This window comes from Physella acuta, unplaced genomic scaffold, assembly GCF_028476545.2.
Source record: "Physella acuta isolate Inbredline_101_S28 unplaced genomic scaffold, ASM2847654v3 ptg000738l, whole genome shotgun sequence".
Classification (NCBI taxonomy): domain Eukaryota; kingdom Metazoa; phylum Mollusca; class Gastropoda; family Physidae; genus Physella; species Physella acuta.
The window spans coordinates 850,718-867,194 of record NW_026732256.1 but is presented as its reverse complement, the minus strand read 5'-3'; the positions used below and the strand labels follow the sequence as shown (position 1 = coordinate 867,194).

Here is a 16,477-nt window from a genome sequence, read left to right as displayed (position 1 = left end):
GATTTGCACCCCCCTCTCATACTTTTTCTATCTACCGAGGGGCCTACGGGGGGGGGGGTTATGACCCCCCCCCCCTAACCCCCCCCCCCGTGCCTACGCCACTGTCTGAAACAAACCTAACGCGAACAGTATATTCGTAGGCATATTTGTAGGATAATATCTTCTCTTTAAAAAAAAATTAAGTGATACAAGCTCAAGCGTCATATAACATAGTGAAATGTTTTAAACAGAGAATCTAGTCTAAGGTTTAAACCGCAATCTTATCACCCTGATAATCGAAAATTGAGAAAAATATTTCACACCAAAAAAAAATTATTATACATACACACATACTTTTTTTGCCATAGTGGTTAGAACCAAAGAGCTATATAAACGTATATAAATAAGGGCCTTCGTACAATGCAAAAAAAACTAGTTTTGCCAGAATAAAAACAATTAGAAAGGAAGGCCTTCAGTTTTCCAAAATGTTAACATATCTGCTGAAAAATTAGCGATTTTTTGTTTTGTTTTGGCAAATGTTTTTGTTTCTTTCCCTTTGTCTGGATAACACTCCCCTTTTAATTCATCTAATCTAATCACTATGGGTAGCCTAGTGGGTTTTAGGGGGTTTTATCATCTCCCATCGACCCTAACTCCTTTCCTTAAGAAGATGTTGATATATTACTACTTTTACTTTCTTCATCTTTTCCATGGTATCAGATCCGTACACTTTTTACGATGGGAAATGCTATTTCTTGTAAAACTCATTAATTGGTTGGATTACACCCGTAGACTCTCATGGTTAACAGTTTCATTTTAATTGTAGTGGGCAACAACATTATAAGGTACTTAGATCATGATGGCAAGAGAACCCCCAACCGATGTTATTTATTATAGCAGAACTGTTCAGGTGATTTTACAGGTTAATGCTACGGTCAAGTAAAGTAAACATTGGGGGGGGGGGGGGCTCTTTTTTCTGGATCTTTGACATGCAGTTACCAATAGTGCTATAGTATACAACTACATTGGATTAATGCAATACAAGAGTAAAATTGTTCGAGTGTCGACTAATATGCATTTTAACTATTAATTATAAAGAATGAATCTGTTTACACTTTTTCAAGTAATTTACAAACAGTGACTATAAATATTCCTGTGAATTATTTTTTTCGTTCACCGATCTCTCCCCCCCCCCCCATCCCCTCCCCTTGATAAAAATATTCGTATAACCATTTCAATGAGTCTTATCAAGGAAAATGTGTCAATATGTGTTAATAAACCAAGGCAACATATATACATATATTTTCAAAATATATCTATGAAAATCATCAGTTTAATTTTAGTTAATAATCTTATTTTGAAATATTTTAGCAATATTACTATGTAAAAAGATAAACATTTTAAAAATATGAATGTCAAAAAAGATTTGATAGACAGTTGCCTTTTGTCATAGATTAATCAATGTTTATTAATGCAAATAATAACCTGTTATAATCTCATTATTAAAGACTATTAGATATGTAATAGTTAAAACTTTTATTATTGCATCATTTTGTAAAATGAATACTTGATGTTAAGGAGAGCACCACTGTATCGATATCTTAGGATAGGTATCGTACAAAAAGAGAATTGTCTTTCTTTATGAATATAGGACTAATATTTTACAAAATAACTACACACATAAAAATAGGTAAAAAATATAGTTTTAAATTCTCATTACCTTGAAAAAATCCTAATGGATAATGTTATTATATTTATATGGAAAGCTATATGGGGCACCCGCTGATCTGGAGACCACAGTCCAGTTCATAACTAAGTTGGGCTTGTTTAAATTCTTCATCATATATTTAATTAAGAACGAAGAAGAAAATTATTTTTGTATTTAGTAGCATATTTATAAAAAAAAAAGTATTTAAAGAACTGGAAATTAGCAAACTTATTACAAACAAATAATATACATTAAAATTTGTTTCTACTTCTGTTTAATTCTGATGAAAAATAAGTAATTTATTATTTTTAAAGAAATAAGGATTCAACGAAATATTAACATCAGTATACATAAAATCTTTCAAGGAACTGAATATTAATAGACCAATTACAAAATAGTATATAAACATATATACTAAATGTCAGCCACATAGCTTTATAAATTTTTAAAAGACAGTGTATGACGTAAATGTTCATGAAAGATTTATTTAGTTGAATGTAAAAAAGAAATTTTAAAAATGTTCCCTGGGCTGATACCTGTAAATAAAATAAAAATAAAACAATATACCACAGTAAATTTAGTGCACAGTTTAAAGGTATAATGCTTGTTTGATAATAAAATACAACCATGTTATTAAAAATTATATTATATATACAAAATGAAAATAAAGGAAATGTTATGGTAAAAGAATCATGAAATTTCTCTAAAAATTAAAAAAAAGCAACTTATGCTATAATAAATATTAATAAAATTTATAAATAATAAATTATAATTTTATTTTAAGTATGAATAAAACTAAACAAAAATGTTTCTAGTAGAGCATTTTTTAATCTACTGTAAAACCTTTTCTAGTTTGTTAAAAGAACTAATTATTGATTTTAAATTGTGTAATGATTTTAAAAACATAATAGTGGATTAAAATACTACTTTCTATAAAACATATTTTAAAAAACACAAAAGCATTTTAGTTACATCAACAACAATAAATAATATCAAGAATACAAAGAACTTTCAAATATTTTTTTAATTGAAATAATTTGAATAGGTAGTCTTTAAAAAATAGTTGTAAGAAAATTATATGTGAAGACTTTCTTTTTAACAAAATTATCATCTAGCTTAAAACAAATGACATTAATTAGATGAAGTTCATAATTATAGGCTACATGAACTTTTTTTACGAAATAAATGCTACTTTTTACCTTGGTGTCACCCCCCCCCCCCTAAAATGGTGTCACCCGGTGCACCCCCGCCACACCCCCACCCCACTGGGTCAAGTCTTTGTATTAGTTGTGTATGTTGTCTATCCGATCCTGTTGAGTCATTTGAATAAAATCGCCATTGTTGATAAATCCAAGTTATAAATAGTGTATATTTGTCCCCGTCGTATACTGGCTTTGCAACACTAACAACCTAACAAACCTATTTTTGAAAGAGTCTATTATCCGACATCGGTAGCACAAATATAGCCTCTATAAATAGAAAAGAGATACCTTAATCTAGGCTAAGATCTAGTGCTTCTGATGTAGCATGTTGTGTGGAAATAAATTCTATTACTAATGTTAGAAGTTTTATCAGTTTTATCAGTTTTACGCAGAAGATCTAAATTTAGTAACAGATTGGCAAACACATACACAGGCACACACAGTAGGCAACTGCGTCCCACATACATAACTTTAATACATTTCACATCACCACAACTATAATACTATATCACTATTTGATACACATAGAGAAAAGCGTGTATTAAATACCTTACTAAAATGTATGAGCGATCCTCCATGCTTTTATACCAAGTCATGGGTACTCATGATCACCTGCATTATAGGCCTATATATTTTTAATGTTAGAATTATTTGGACAAAAATCTATAAAGTAGTTATTTCAAAACGCAGAGGCGTAGCGACCCTCATAGCGTTTCATGTCGTTTCGTTAGATTTTGTTGTATTAAGGACTATCTTCTTGTGTAGTATGCGGTGTGTGGGTGTACTTTCACTTGGAGCAAAATTTTTAATTTCTTTTTATTGTTAGTGGGCGTCGTATGACACACGAACAGAGGCGTAGCGTGGGAAGGGCGGGGGCGGGATATATGTTCCCCGGCGCCTAACATAGGGGGCGCCAAAATGTGTTGGAAAAACAAATCAAAATCTCATTTTAGCTGCAGTTTTGCATTATCAATATAAAAAAAAATATATGGGGGGGGGGGGTGAAAATGGAAAGATTGAGAGGAAGGGTGCAAATGGAAAGTTTAAGGGGAGGCGCACATTGAAAATTGAATGAACATTCTTGAAGGACTTGCTCCGTATTCTCCGGGGCCTTGCCACAAGGGCATATTTCGCCAAACCCAATTTTTAGTTTTTTATGCATGTGCTGTTTTAGTCGGTTGTGGCCTGTTCTGAGTCTTAAGAGTCTAAAAGATTATTATACCTTTTTTAAAGAATTATATTTCTAATTAAAACAAGTTTATCCCATTTTATTATCTTTGTTGTGACATGCCATGCACTTGAGTGAACCCACCCCAGGAAAGGTAAGAAAGAGGTCCCACATAAGAGACCTGGAGGTTGAGTCTTCTTAAAGAACTGCAAACCGTATGCATGAGTTGCTAGACTGCTATATCAACAGCAGAGGACCAGACACGTTGTACTGCCATGGTTGAGTCTCTATGCTCCACAAGAAGTAAAGAGGATTTAGCCAAGCAAGTATATTATATTTGTAATTTATCATCAACTTTTCCCTTTTGTGTTGAGGACATAGTGCAATTATTTTTAAAAGTGCCTTTTGAACTAAAGCCAAGATGGCTAAAATCATTTTTACTTTATTTTTTTAATGAACAATTAAAAAATGGACACTCCTCCTCTATAATACATGACTGAAGCAGTAAATAAAATAAAGACAACAATATTATAAAGTAAAACAATATGCCACAATCAAACATGTGAATTGTTAGGGGGGATATTGCTTTTGGAGTATAACAAAATAACATCAAGTAATTTTTAAGTATATGGAACTTATAACATGATAATGAAGGTAATTGTTCTGTAAAAGAATAGACATCCTCAATCTTTTTAGAGTACATATTATAAAATTAACATAATATAGGCTTGTTTTAAGTACCTGTAATGGAATGAAGTAATTAAAAACAGGACACTTATTATAAAAAGCTTGCAAAAAAGAACTTGTTTAGATTTATTTCTACTTTTGTTTCTAGATTAAATGTAATTAAACAATATAATATTTGCGCAAAAAATGCAATATTAAAGTGAATATAGGAACACTAAATCACAAAACAGTTATTTTAAATTAATTTATTATCTACATCTTTATTAGCACTACATACACAGAACAATGATAGTTAGTCATAAGGGTATCCAGTAGACATAGCTTTTGGAAGTAAAAAGCAATGTAAACAGAAAGTGTTATTTCAACGCCAAGGGCGTTGAAATAACACTTTCTGTTTACATTGCTATTTCAGTCACAACGCCAGCTTCCACCCCTCACCATGGAAGTAAAAAGTCACACTTCGACAATTACTAAAACTGCTGGAAACAAAATAGGTTGTTGATAATATTGATAGTATTTATATATGATAAATCATAATTCTATCTAAAGCTAGATTTAAACCGTTAACAGTAATTAGACATGGATTGTAGGCTATATGAAAAAAATCAGATGAAAGACGAAATATAGGGAAATAATAAATGTTATTTTTTACGGGTCCTACTTGATAACGTCATCTAATACAGAGAGAAAAAATAAAGTTTCTGATAATCCAGATGTTTAATCTGCTGTAAAAAAAATCTCATTTGTTGTAATTAAAATTTCATGTATGTTTATCAACTAGAGATAGTTGGGTACAAAATACATTTTACTCTCTTAAATAATCAAAGGGGATGGTGTGGTCAAATGATAGAGTACTAGACTGCTATCCTGAAAGTCTCAGGCTGGGAACTCAGACTCGAGTCTGTAAGACACACACTGATAGGTACCTGCCTCTTATTATGGAATTAAAAATGGCTGGACACAGTGCTGACCACACTATTCTTACATGTACTGAGGTCATAGAAAAAGGTGAACTACATCATTTTCCCCATTGACCACCCACTTCAAACTTTGAGTTACACTATCTCCCTGTCATTGAAACAGGAAAACTCTATTTCATCTCCCTTGTGTGTCTTAAACACAAATGGAAAAGGATAATGATAACAATTAAACTATATAGAATTTAAGGCACCTATTAAATTAAAAAAAATTTTTTTTACCAAAATTGTTAAAAGTCAATTTCAAGCTGCCTTCCGCACAAGAGCCCCCATGACCGTTGCCAGGTACAAGACACCATAAGAAGACATCAGCTTGCAGACATTGTTGGCAGAACCTACATGAGGAATTCACGAAAATTTTGTTTTAATAAATATCATGAGACTACAATGGGTTAATGTTGCACTAGATAATATAAGCTGGAAAATCCAACCCCCGACCGCAAAATGCTAGTAATTGTATGCTCGATAATAAATATATTTATGTTATGCAATATAAACTTATGCTTGAAATCTGATTTTTAAAGGCTGTAAAAAATAAATCATAAGTGATTATTAATAGATGTCCAACAAATTCCATCAATTTTCTGATAGTGTATAATAATAATAAGAATGATAATAATAAAAATAATAATATGCACAATTGGTTTTATAACAAGCAGTTATATACACCAGTACAAAAACTACTTGTATTAAAATCTTTATAAATGTTATGCAACATAACTCAAGATATAAAACATTGCATACTTGCCAAAAGAGGTGAATATGGTATAAAATGTTTTATTTTATCAATAGTCTCAGGTCCACAAAAAAACACTTTATGTTTTTCTGTAGAGAGAAAAATATATTGTTGTATAATATGTTAAAATATAAATACCTATTTTTATTATATAAAGCTTAACTAAATCCTCATCGAGTTTATGTAATAATTATAATACAATAAGATTACAAAAATCACACAAATTGCAATGAGTAAACGGAAAGTGCATCTTACAACTGTACTTTTTTAAATGCAAAGTGTATGGATGGAATTAGGATCTCGTTTTTGCTTTTTAAAAAGGTACGTTTTACAATACCAGCAATAAACAGAACAATAACAAGGGTTTCATCAAACTCTGTATAGACATGTGCAGAATCTATTGACTTTAGCAAACTACTTTTTAGCGCAATTTCCATACGGACAATTGCGATTATTAACTCGTCATTTCTGGATGGATGGATGAACAGATGTGTGTCCGCAGCTTTACCGCAGCTTTAAGTCGTATCTCCTCCTCAACGAAGCAATATCGAGGACTAGTTCCAAAGCAAATATGTTAAGCAAGTTCCGAGGATGATTGTGGGCCAAAAAAGTTCTCGGAATTCCTTAATGATTTCCCGAAAAAGCCAAAAAACATCGAAAAAATGAAGTTTTTGGCCCATATCTCGGCAACCAGACAACTGAGCGACTTGAAACATTTACCAATCGATTCCTGCCATAATTTAGAACAATATTGCCGAAGAAAGTTTTCAAAAATATCCTTTCGTTCGGTCACAAAAATGTTTTTAAAATTACATAAACACCTACAAACCGATCGTTCTCCTAGCTTGAATGCACCCCAGCATTATACGTCTTTGTTATCACTATCTATTTTTAGATAACATAAGGAAATTGCGCTTAAATTGTCACTAGACTTTATATTAACTTGTTTGCTAAGAAAACTGTTTACTACAGCACTCTCAAAAAGACATCTGAAAAGACAAGCAGGTTATATTTGATAGTAATAGGCCTATATCTATTCGGCTTTTAAATCAGCTATACACGATTTTCAACTAGTCTAGTTCAACTAACCAACATCTTTGTATGAAACAACCAGCTTTCTATCGTGCGTTCCTGGAACAGGTTCTGTCAAATTTGAAATGACTTCCTTAAGACCATTGAAGTACCAGTTAGCATAGCCTGCGATACCGTAAAATGTACAGGTGCAGGTCCTAGTTTCTCCAGGATACATGAGTTTAGAACTCTGAAATTCACAGGCCGGGTTCAATTCTGTGTGATCAGATCCTGGATAAAATAAATTGAATATTTTTCATGTTGTATCAATGCCTGTCATTCGCGTGAAGAAGGACGAAATAGATACAGTAAATGCATTCAAATATACGCTTAACAAAGGGGACATCGTGTTCGGATGTTAGAGCAATCAAATGTCACGAGTTCAGATCGCTGGCACCATTCTGTGACATCCCTGAGTCCAACAGGCTGTGATGGGTACCTAGCTCAGGTAAAGTTATTAATGTCAACCGAGAGAAGTGCTGACCATACTATCCGTTCCCATGTCAAGATCATGGAAACATTACTTTATGCATTAAACAAGGGCATGCTTTTTAAATGTAATATACCCTGTACAAAGTAGCAGTCCATTAATTATAAGGAACTGTGAAACTTTTAAAGGGGTAGGCTCCAGAAAAAAAAACTTAATTTATTTGTGTATATGTAATTTAGGGCACTAAAAGGAACATATTTTCAAAAATCAAAAATCAGGGACTGTTTTGAAAATATGGTTGCCATGGCGATTATTTTGAAAAACAAATCTTTTACCGAGTTTTAAAATTTCATAAATTAACATATTTATTGGCCATAGGATCATTGATTCTTCTTTTACTAACGCTAATGTAATTAAAAAAACACTCTCGAAATATTTTTTTGCAATTTTCAAAATTCGATATGGTGAAAATTCTTTAAAATCAATTTTTAAAACAAAATAGTAGAGTAAGTTCCACTTCCGTTTACCGGAAATGACTGAAAAGTTAATACAGAACTACAAATTTAATGTTATACTTATATACGAAATTTCATCAACCTAGCTGTAACGGTACTCAAGTTATCTTGTTCACAGACATACACATACACAGACATACTGAAAAAATTGCAAAACTATGTTTTTCCAACTTCCTCTATACTTCGTATTCAAGTAAGTCTTACTATTTAAGAAGTATTTACTTATAAACCTATTGAATAAAATATTAATGCACACGCTCAATCGACTGTTGTGTGTGGAGTGAGAGATATGATTTATATAACACGATATGCTGACCAACTTTCAACTCCTAAACTAAATTTCTAAATGAACTCCCTTCGCCCATTTAACGTACTTTATGCCTTTCTATTGGCTCATAGCTTCTGAACAATGGCTTCTAATGCCAATTATAAATTAGCTACTACTATTGATCCATTTCTAATTTTTACATAACCTTTCAACATCACATTGTGCATATCGAAATTCTCCAACATAAATAATTAGTTTGGAATATTTTTGATATCTAAAACAAACGGTCATATGTCAGAGTAGTTATTTTAAAAATAAGTAAACACCTACCATACTTAGAGAAACCAGACGAGCTATTTTTAACTTCAATAACCTCAGAGCCGTTCATGAGAGACATGTTTACAGAGTAGGAGTGTAGTTCTATATAAATCATTTCCATTGGAACAGTCACCATGCACCAGTCCTTGCATAAACTACTGTCGCGTCCAGTCGTGCCATTGTTGTAGGACACATTTTCTATGGCATATTCCGGTGCACCCTACAGACATTTTTGGTTGCCATTAATTTATATTTATAACAATAGCTACAGGAAGAAAAAAATGTACGTCCTTGAGTCCACCTAGCTGATGGGTACTTGACTCACGTGAAGAAAGTGAAAGTGATTGGACACTGTGCTGACCACACTATCCCATTCTATACCGAGGTCATAAAACACATGAACACTAATTCACCTTCCCTGTGACCAATTAGGTTTGGGGTCAACCATAAATGACGTCACGCTTTTTCTGACGATTTTTACCTCCTCCCCTCCGTCACACGTCGTCACAAAAAGCCAGACCTCCCCTAAAAATGACGTCACACCTCAGTCTATAACCCCCTTTAAAAGTGCTTTTGAATTTTTCTTAAAACATCAAAATCCAAAATCTTCCAAAATCTTGTCAGAAGTCGGTAAACATGAGTGTTTTGATCAATTCCTATTACAATTTATGAACAACGTTTTCTAAAACGCAAAATAACGGCTAAAACTCGTTTTCTAACATTGCTTTTTTATAACGCAAAAACGTGACGTCACACAATCTGCCCCCCCCCCTTCATCACACACTGTCACAAAATTACGGAACCAGTCTCCCCCCTACGAGTGTGACGTCATTTATGGACGCCCCCTTTGGAAAAGTTAACTTCACAACAACAATAATTTTAATATCATAAACTAAAAAGGCGAGGGAGACAAATAAAATAAAATGCATGGAAGAAATCAAGGAATGAGCTGCATTTTGTGTGTTGAAGCATTACGAAAAGGTCAACATCGGTGCCCCAATCAGTGGCGGAGCAAGGTCGGGTGTCACCCGGTGTGGCACCTAATGGTTTCACTTGCAAAAATCTTTCATTTTGTCGTAAATTATAAACTTAGGTTCCCCTCGACTCAGAAGTGGATTTACAATAAGGTATTACGCTTTTCAACTAAATATTTTTCCTCAGGCAAATTTTGCAAAATTTACTTGATGTAACTCTCCCCTCCTCCATTCCCCACCCTCACGCTAATACCTTTAAACTGTGCTCAGATAATACTCAAGTTTTTGTCTAAAGTCTGTTATTAAAAATACAGTTGGATGTAGCAGCCCCTACCCTTGTCGTGACGAGTCAATTTAGCTCTAAACTGTCTATTTAACTAATTAATAATTTATTTAACTGAAACGATCAGGTTTTCTGGTATATATTTTGCTATTTTTTGGTCTTGGTTTTACTCACCCCCCCCCCCCGCTAAAAGTCGCTACCTTGTGGGTATGACCCCCCACCTCCCCCCCCCCACCCCCAGGTACCAATGACCCATAACGGTTAATAAGCGCTAGGTAAAAGGAAAAAAATAACATACCCAGATATAGAGCTTAAAATCACAGCTGATATTAAATAACATCAATTCAGTGCAGCATTGAACTGTCTCGACTTTGAGATCCTTACTTGATGAAAAACAATGAACATAATCTAGTGAAGCTGGATACAAAACAAAAAATCTATTATGCATTTTTATTAATGACTGAATAGGTATTAAGAAACCTAAAATCACAGAATAACACATTACAGCCCAATATTCCCAAACTAAGTGGCCACAGTTTGATTCAAAATAAAACAAACTATAAATTTGATCCATACTCAGCAGATTAGTTATAGTAATAAAAGGATGCACACTTTTGAAAATTGTGTTTATTAATGTAAAATCTAAATTGTATTTAGTAAAATATAAAATGAAAATAGGTTGCTTAAAAAAGGCTATATATATATTCCATTATGTCCCAAATTCAACTCTAAACTAGAAAATATACGCATTCCTTACAGGGTGAGTTACAGTTTATCAATAGCAATGTTTCTTCCAAACTTTTTTCTCCGAGGGGGGGGGGGGGGGGCACTTAAAATTTTCGGGGGGGGGGGGCGGTAGACATTCTTTGGGGGGGGGGCGGAAATTGTTAAAAGTATATATTTTCTGTATAAACTATATAAATTTCAATTCGTTCGGGGGGGGGGGGGCGGTAAAAAACATTCGGGGGGTAAAAAACATTGCCCCCCCCCCCCCACCCCCCCCCCCCCCCGAGGAGATGCCTGGAAGAAACTCTGATCAATTGTGATAGTTATTATTGTGATAGTTATTATTTTTACAAGGACAATAGTGCACTACATTGAGAGACTGAAATAACAAATTTCATAGAGTAAAAATTTGATGGAGAGAAACATTTCCGAATACAATACATGTCAAGTTCCTAACATAAATAATAGTAGAGAATGTTACTATAGTTGTCAAAAGCTGAAATTTTTATATGATAAAAAATATGTGAAAATGTGTGATGCTGACTTAAAAGAAGAAAATATTTTTATTTTTTCTCATGGTTATATTTGAGGTTTTTTGTGTGCTAAAAACAGCACTGAAGCAAACTTATTGTGTAAGGTGTTTCTCTTATTGTATGTGTCCACTCACATTTTATTTCTATCTCAACAAAACCACTGATGTTCTTTTTTCGTTCATCTTCTGTACCCAGGATCATTTGGGCTGAAATTTCGTGAAAACCAGGGCCTAGTGTCAAAAGTGGAATTTGAAGGTTACATTTGTTCTGGAAATATCCATTCTCAGGTGTCGAGTGGATTTCAGTAGCATTCTCAATAACTGTAAGGTTCTATAAGATATTATAAATTGATGACTGTTTAGATAAATAGATCAGTTCGGCATTCTAAATAAGTTAATAGCACTTTCCAGAGAAAATATAAAACGTAGGCGATGGCAATACCAAGTTTAATTACCAACACATTTTTTTTTATAAACGTTAAAAAAAACATTTCTAAAAACTCATCCACACAACTTACGGAAAATCTAGTGTCAATATAAAATTTGCAATCCTCTACTTTGTAGTCAGCCACTGATGAACAATTTATGAAGGCTATTCTGTTGTAAATGTAATATGTGCAGTCGAGTTTGATCCATTCAGCTAAAAGTTAAGTATGTTAAAAAGCCTTTTTTTTTATTTTAACTGTATATTGAGTGAAGTTTAAACAAAAGGGTATTCTTATATGATAAGAAAATGTGGAGATGTTTGATGCTGACTTAGAAGGAAAATTAGTTGTATTTTTTCTGATAGTTATATTTGAGTTTTTTTAAATGAAGCAAACATATTGTGTAAGGTCTTTATCTTATGCTATGTGTCCACTCACGTCTTATTTTTATCTCAACAAAACCCTTGATGTTCTTTTTTCCTCCATCTTCTGTACCCAGCGTCATTACGGCTGAAATCGTATGGTCACCAGGGCCTAGTTTCAAAAGTGAAATTTGAAGGCTACAGTTGTTCTGGAACGATCCATTCACAAGTGTCGAGTGGAGTTCAGTAGCATTCTCAATAGCAGTAAGGTTCTATAAAATATTATAAATTAATGACTGTTTAGAGTTTAGAAAAATAGATCAGTTCGGCATTCTAAAATAAGTTAATAGCACTTTCAAGATTACATGTAATACGTAGGCGATGGCAATACCAAATTTAATTACCAACAATGTTATTTATAAATGTTAAAAAATATGTTTAAAAACTCATCCACACAACTTACAGAATATTTAGTGTTAATATAAAATTTGCAATCCTCCACTTTGTTGGCAGCCACTGATGAACATTTTATGTTGGTTATTCTATTTAATTCATATGTGCAGTCGAGACGCGTCACTACAGCTAAAATTTAAGTATATTAAATATTTATTTTCATTTATGTTGTAGATTGAGTGAAGGTTAAATAAAAGGGTATTCTTATGTGCCAAAGAGTGTTGCCATACTTTCTAATACTACTGGGCCAACGCCTCTGCTCTCATCGCTTAAGTCCTACAATCAACCTTTTGAGTGTGATAGTTTTTATGGAATACCCCCTTTTTTATTTAACACGTAGAGTATAAAATATAATTATACATTTAAAAATATTAAACGAATGCGAGCAACGTAATTCTAATGAAAAATTATTGTCATCTTTAAATAACAACTTAGGGGTCGTCCTAAATTGATGTCACACTCGTAGGGGGAGGAGAAGGTCCGTAATTTTGCGACGGTGTGTGATGAGAGGGAGTGGGAGGGGTAGTTTAGATAAAACTTTTGCATTATAAAAAAAGCAATGTTAGAACACGAATTTTAGACGTTATTTCGCGTTATAGTAAAATAGTAAACTGTTTAATATGAATTGATTAAAATACTTTATTTTGACAGAGTTCAAACAAGAAATTGGTAAAAATATCGATGTTTTAAGAAAAATTCAACTGCAATTTTGAGGGGGGGGGGTTGTAGACAGAGGTGTGACGTCATTTTAGGGGGGAGGTCTTTTTGGGTGAGGTAAAAATCGTCAAAAATAAAGCGTGACGTCATTTATGGATGATCCCTTAGTAGAATCTAGATCTAGATAGATGTAGATCTATATCTCTTGACGGTCGTAGTCTGGGGAATTACTCACCTGCCAAATTAGGAAACAGGGTCATACATATCAGAAATATTGTAAATGTGTTTAGTATTGGCATTGTTGAACTTGTAAATCTTGAAATTTTAAAACAGATTAAGAGTATAGATTAGTCTGTATTTAAATATTTATTAACTTTTTTTGCAAAAGTATAACAATTAAGCTACACCTAAGCCAATAAAATTAATATTAGATAAAACAGAGTTTAATCATTATTAATAATTAAGAATACAGAACTTTTAATTTTAAAACATATCATGGGTGTTGATTAGTCTAAATTTTAATATTTAATAAGAATGAAATAAAACAATTAGATCTAATCTACAGCTAAGCCTATAAAATTAATATTAGATAAAACATAATAGAACTCTGAACTCACGAACTAGATGTACTTCTTACCAGATCCAGATATAGCGAAATGCTTAAAAGACTACTGACACATTTTGTAGGCCTTGATATCTTTTATCGTTAAAAAATATGAGATAAGCTCTTATGTCATGAAACAACATTGTGTAATGTTTCAGACATAAAATCTAGTCCAAGGTTTAAATCGCTAGTTGACACACTGCGTGTGCTATTAGTAACTTTGTTTTGCTAGGCAAAAGAATAATTTTGTTTTTCTATGATTTAATGTTTAATCATATAAAATGTTTTTTATTAAATTAAGAGTCTGTATGTTCACTAAAATAATAGGATTGTTTTTCTCATTAAACATAAATTATATTTGCATTTAAGTGGCGTCACGAGGTCTGTTGTCATCCGAATATCTTTAAGTGTGGTGCTTCAGAGTGTATTTATCTATTCTTTGTTACTAAATAAATGTCACGATAAGTGCAATTGCATTAAGTCCTAGCAATGTTGAACGTGTAAATCTTGAAATGTTAAGACTGATCAAGAGTATGGTTTTATCTAAGTTTTAATATTTATTAAAACTGTTAACAATCATTAGATCTAAGCTACAACTTATAGCTACAATTTATGTTATATAAGACAGAATAGAACTCACGAACTAGATGTGTTTCTTACTGGATGAAGTGAAGTGCCAAAAAGCTAGTAATGGTAGTGACGAATTTAGGATAAAATCTTTATTTTAAACTATTTATCTGAAACCAGTGGCGTAGGGTCGTCTCAATGGGGGGTTCCAATTTTTACCCGGGGACGAACTTTCGATTTGCACCCCCCCCTCCTATCATACTTTTTCTATATACCGAGGGGCCTATGGGGGGGGGGGGGTTATGACCCCCCTAACCCCCCCCCCCCGTGCCTACGCCACTGTCTGAAACAAACCTAACGCGAACAGTATATTCGTAGGCATATTTGTAGGATAATATCTTCTCTTTAAAAAAAATTAAGTGATACAAGATCAAGCGTCATACAACATAGTGAAATGTTTTAAACAGAGAATCTAGTCTAAGGTTTAAACCGCAATCTTATCACCCTGATAATCGAAAATTGAGAAAAATATTTCACACCAAAAAAAAATTATTATACATACACACATACTTTTTTTGTCATAGTGGTTAGAACCAAAGAGCTATATAAACGTATATAAATAAGGGCCTTCGTACAATGCAAAAAAAAAAACTAGTTTTGCCAGAATAAAAACAATTAGAAAGGAAGGCCTTCAATTTTCCAAAATGTTAACATATCGGCTGAAAATTAGCGTTTGTTTTTGTTTGTTTTTGGGCAAATGTTTTTGTTTCTTTACCTTAGTCTGGGTAATACTCCCCTTTTAATTCATCTAATCTAATCACTATGGGTAGCCTGGTGGGTTTAAGGGGGTTTTATCATCTCCCATGGACACTAACCACTTAAGAAGATGTTGATATAATACTACTTTTACTTTCTTCACCTTTTCCATGGTAACATATCCGTACACTTTTTATGATGGGAAATGCTATTTCTTGTAAAACCCATTAATTGGGTGGATTACACCCGTAGACTCTCATGGTTTCATTTTAATTGTAGTGGGCAACAACATTATAAGGTACTTAGATCATGATGGCAAGAGAACCCCCAACCGATGTTATTTATTATGGCAGAACTGTTCAGGTGATTTTACAGGTTAATGCTACGCTCATGTAAAGTAAACATTGGGGGAAGGGGGGGGGGCTCTTTTTTTCTGGATGTTTGACATGCAGTTACCAATAGTGCTATAGTATACAACTACATTGGATTAATGCAATACAAGAGTAAAATTGCTCGAGGGTCGACTAATGTGCATTTAACTACTAATTTTAAAGAATGCATCTGTCGAAACTTTTTCAAGTAATTTACAAAAAGGGACGATAAATATTCCTGTGAACTTTTTTTCGTTCACCGATCTCACCCCCCCCCTGCCCTCATCCCCTCCCCTTGATAAAACTATACGTATAACCATTTCACTGAGTCTTATCAAGGAAAATGTGTCAATATGTGTTAATAAACCAAGGCAACACTTTTATTAATTTAAGTTCAATTAACTGTTGTGACTTGATTATGCTATAGCACCTTTTTACTTTTTACCTCGTGCCTTGTGTCAACTTGCCTCGGCACGGAGAAAGAAGCAAAACCTTAACCGTAACACACTTTTTTAGTTAGAAATATATATTGAAAAAATAAAAAGATTGAATTCATTTTTTTCCTTGTTCAATTTGTTGTAGTCTGTTATGTTATCTATCTATATATCTATAAAGCAAATTTGGCCAGGTGCCCGATCTGACACTTCCCGGCACCGCAGGCGCTTCAAATTTAGCAGGCTTCTGCCTCGGGCCAACAGAATACAAGTG

General features: G+C 33.1%; 1 protein-coding gene across 3 annotated transcripts; it reads right to left on the bottom strand.

Annotated features, from left to right (window-relative positions):
- Window positions 1-5,153: 5,153 nt before the first annotated feature.
- Window positions 5,154-14,208, bottom strand: LOC131950135 (uncharacterized). Of its 3 annotated transcripts, none has more exons than XM_059312181.1 (12): window positions 14,089-14,208; window positions 13,707-13,786; window positions 12,825-12,943; window positions 12,438-12,633; window positions 12,093-12,214; window positions 11,710-11,905; window positions 10,615-10,733; window positions 9,072-9,279; window positions 7,547-7,759; window positions 6,466-6,546; window positions 5,944-6,056; window positions 5,154-5,223 (listed from the first exon to the last, which is right to left on the bottom strand). In XM_059312181.1, exons 2-11 carry the CDS (start codon window positions 13,768-13,770, stop codon window positions 5,965-5,967), a joined length of 1,410 nt encoding a protein of 469 aa, XP_059168164.1. In that variant the 5' UTR covers window positions 13,771-13,786; window positions 14,089-14,208; the 3' UTR covers window positions 5,154-5,223; window positions 5,944-5,964. The 3 variants fall into 3 exon arrangements, with proteins under 3 accessions (XP_059168164.1, XP_059168162.1, XP_059168165.1); XM_059312179.1 differs by having other exon boundaries at window positions 5,191-5,418; XM_059312182.1 differs by having other exon boundaries at window positions 5,191-5,418; window positions 14,109-14,182.
- Window positions 14,209-16,477: the final 2,269 nt, after the last annotated feature.

Excerpts from the sequence above, each read along its gene's own strand:
- LOC131950135 (XM_059312181.1), bottom strand. The coding sequence starts at position 13,770 with ATGCCAATACTAAACACATTTACAATATTTCTGATATGTATGACCCTG. Across the intron at positions 12,944-13,706 it reads CCTGTTTCCTAATTTGGCAG|CTGTAGTGACGCGTCTCGAC; the intron begins GTGAGTAATTCC and ends CTTAAATTTTAG. Across the intron at positions 7,760-9,071 it reads GTCTGGTTTCTCTAAGTATG|GATCTGATCACACAGAATTG; the intron begins GTAGGTGTTTAC and ends TATTTTATCCAG.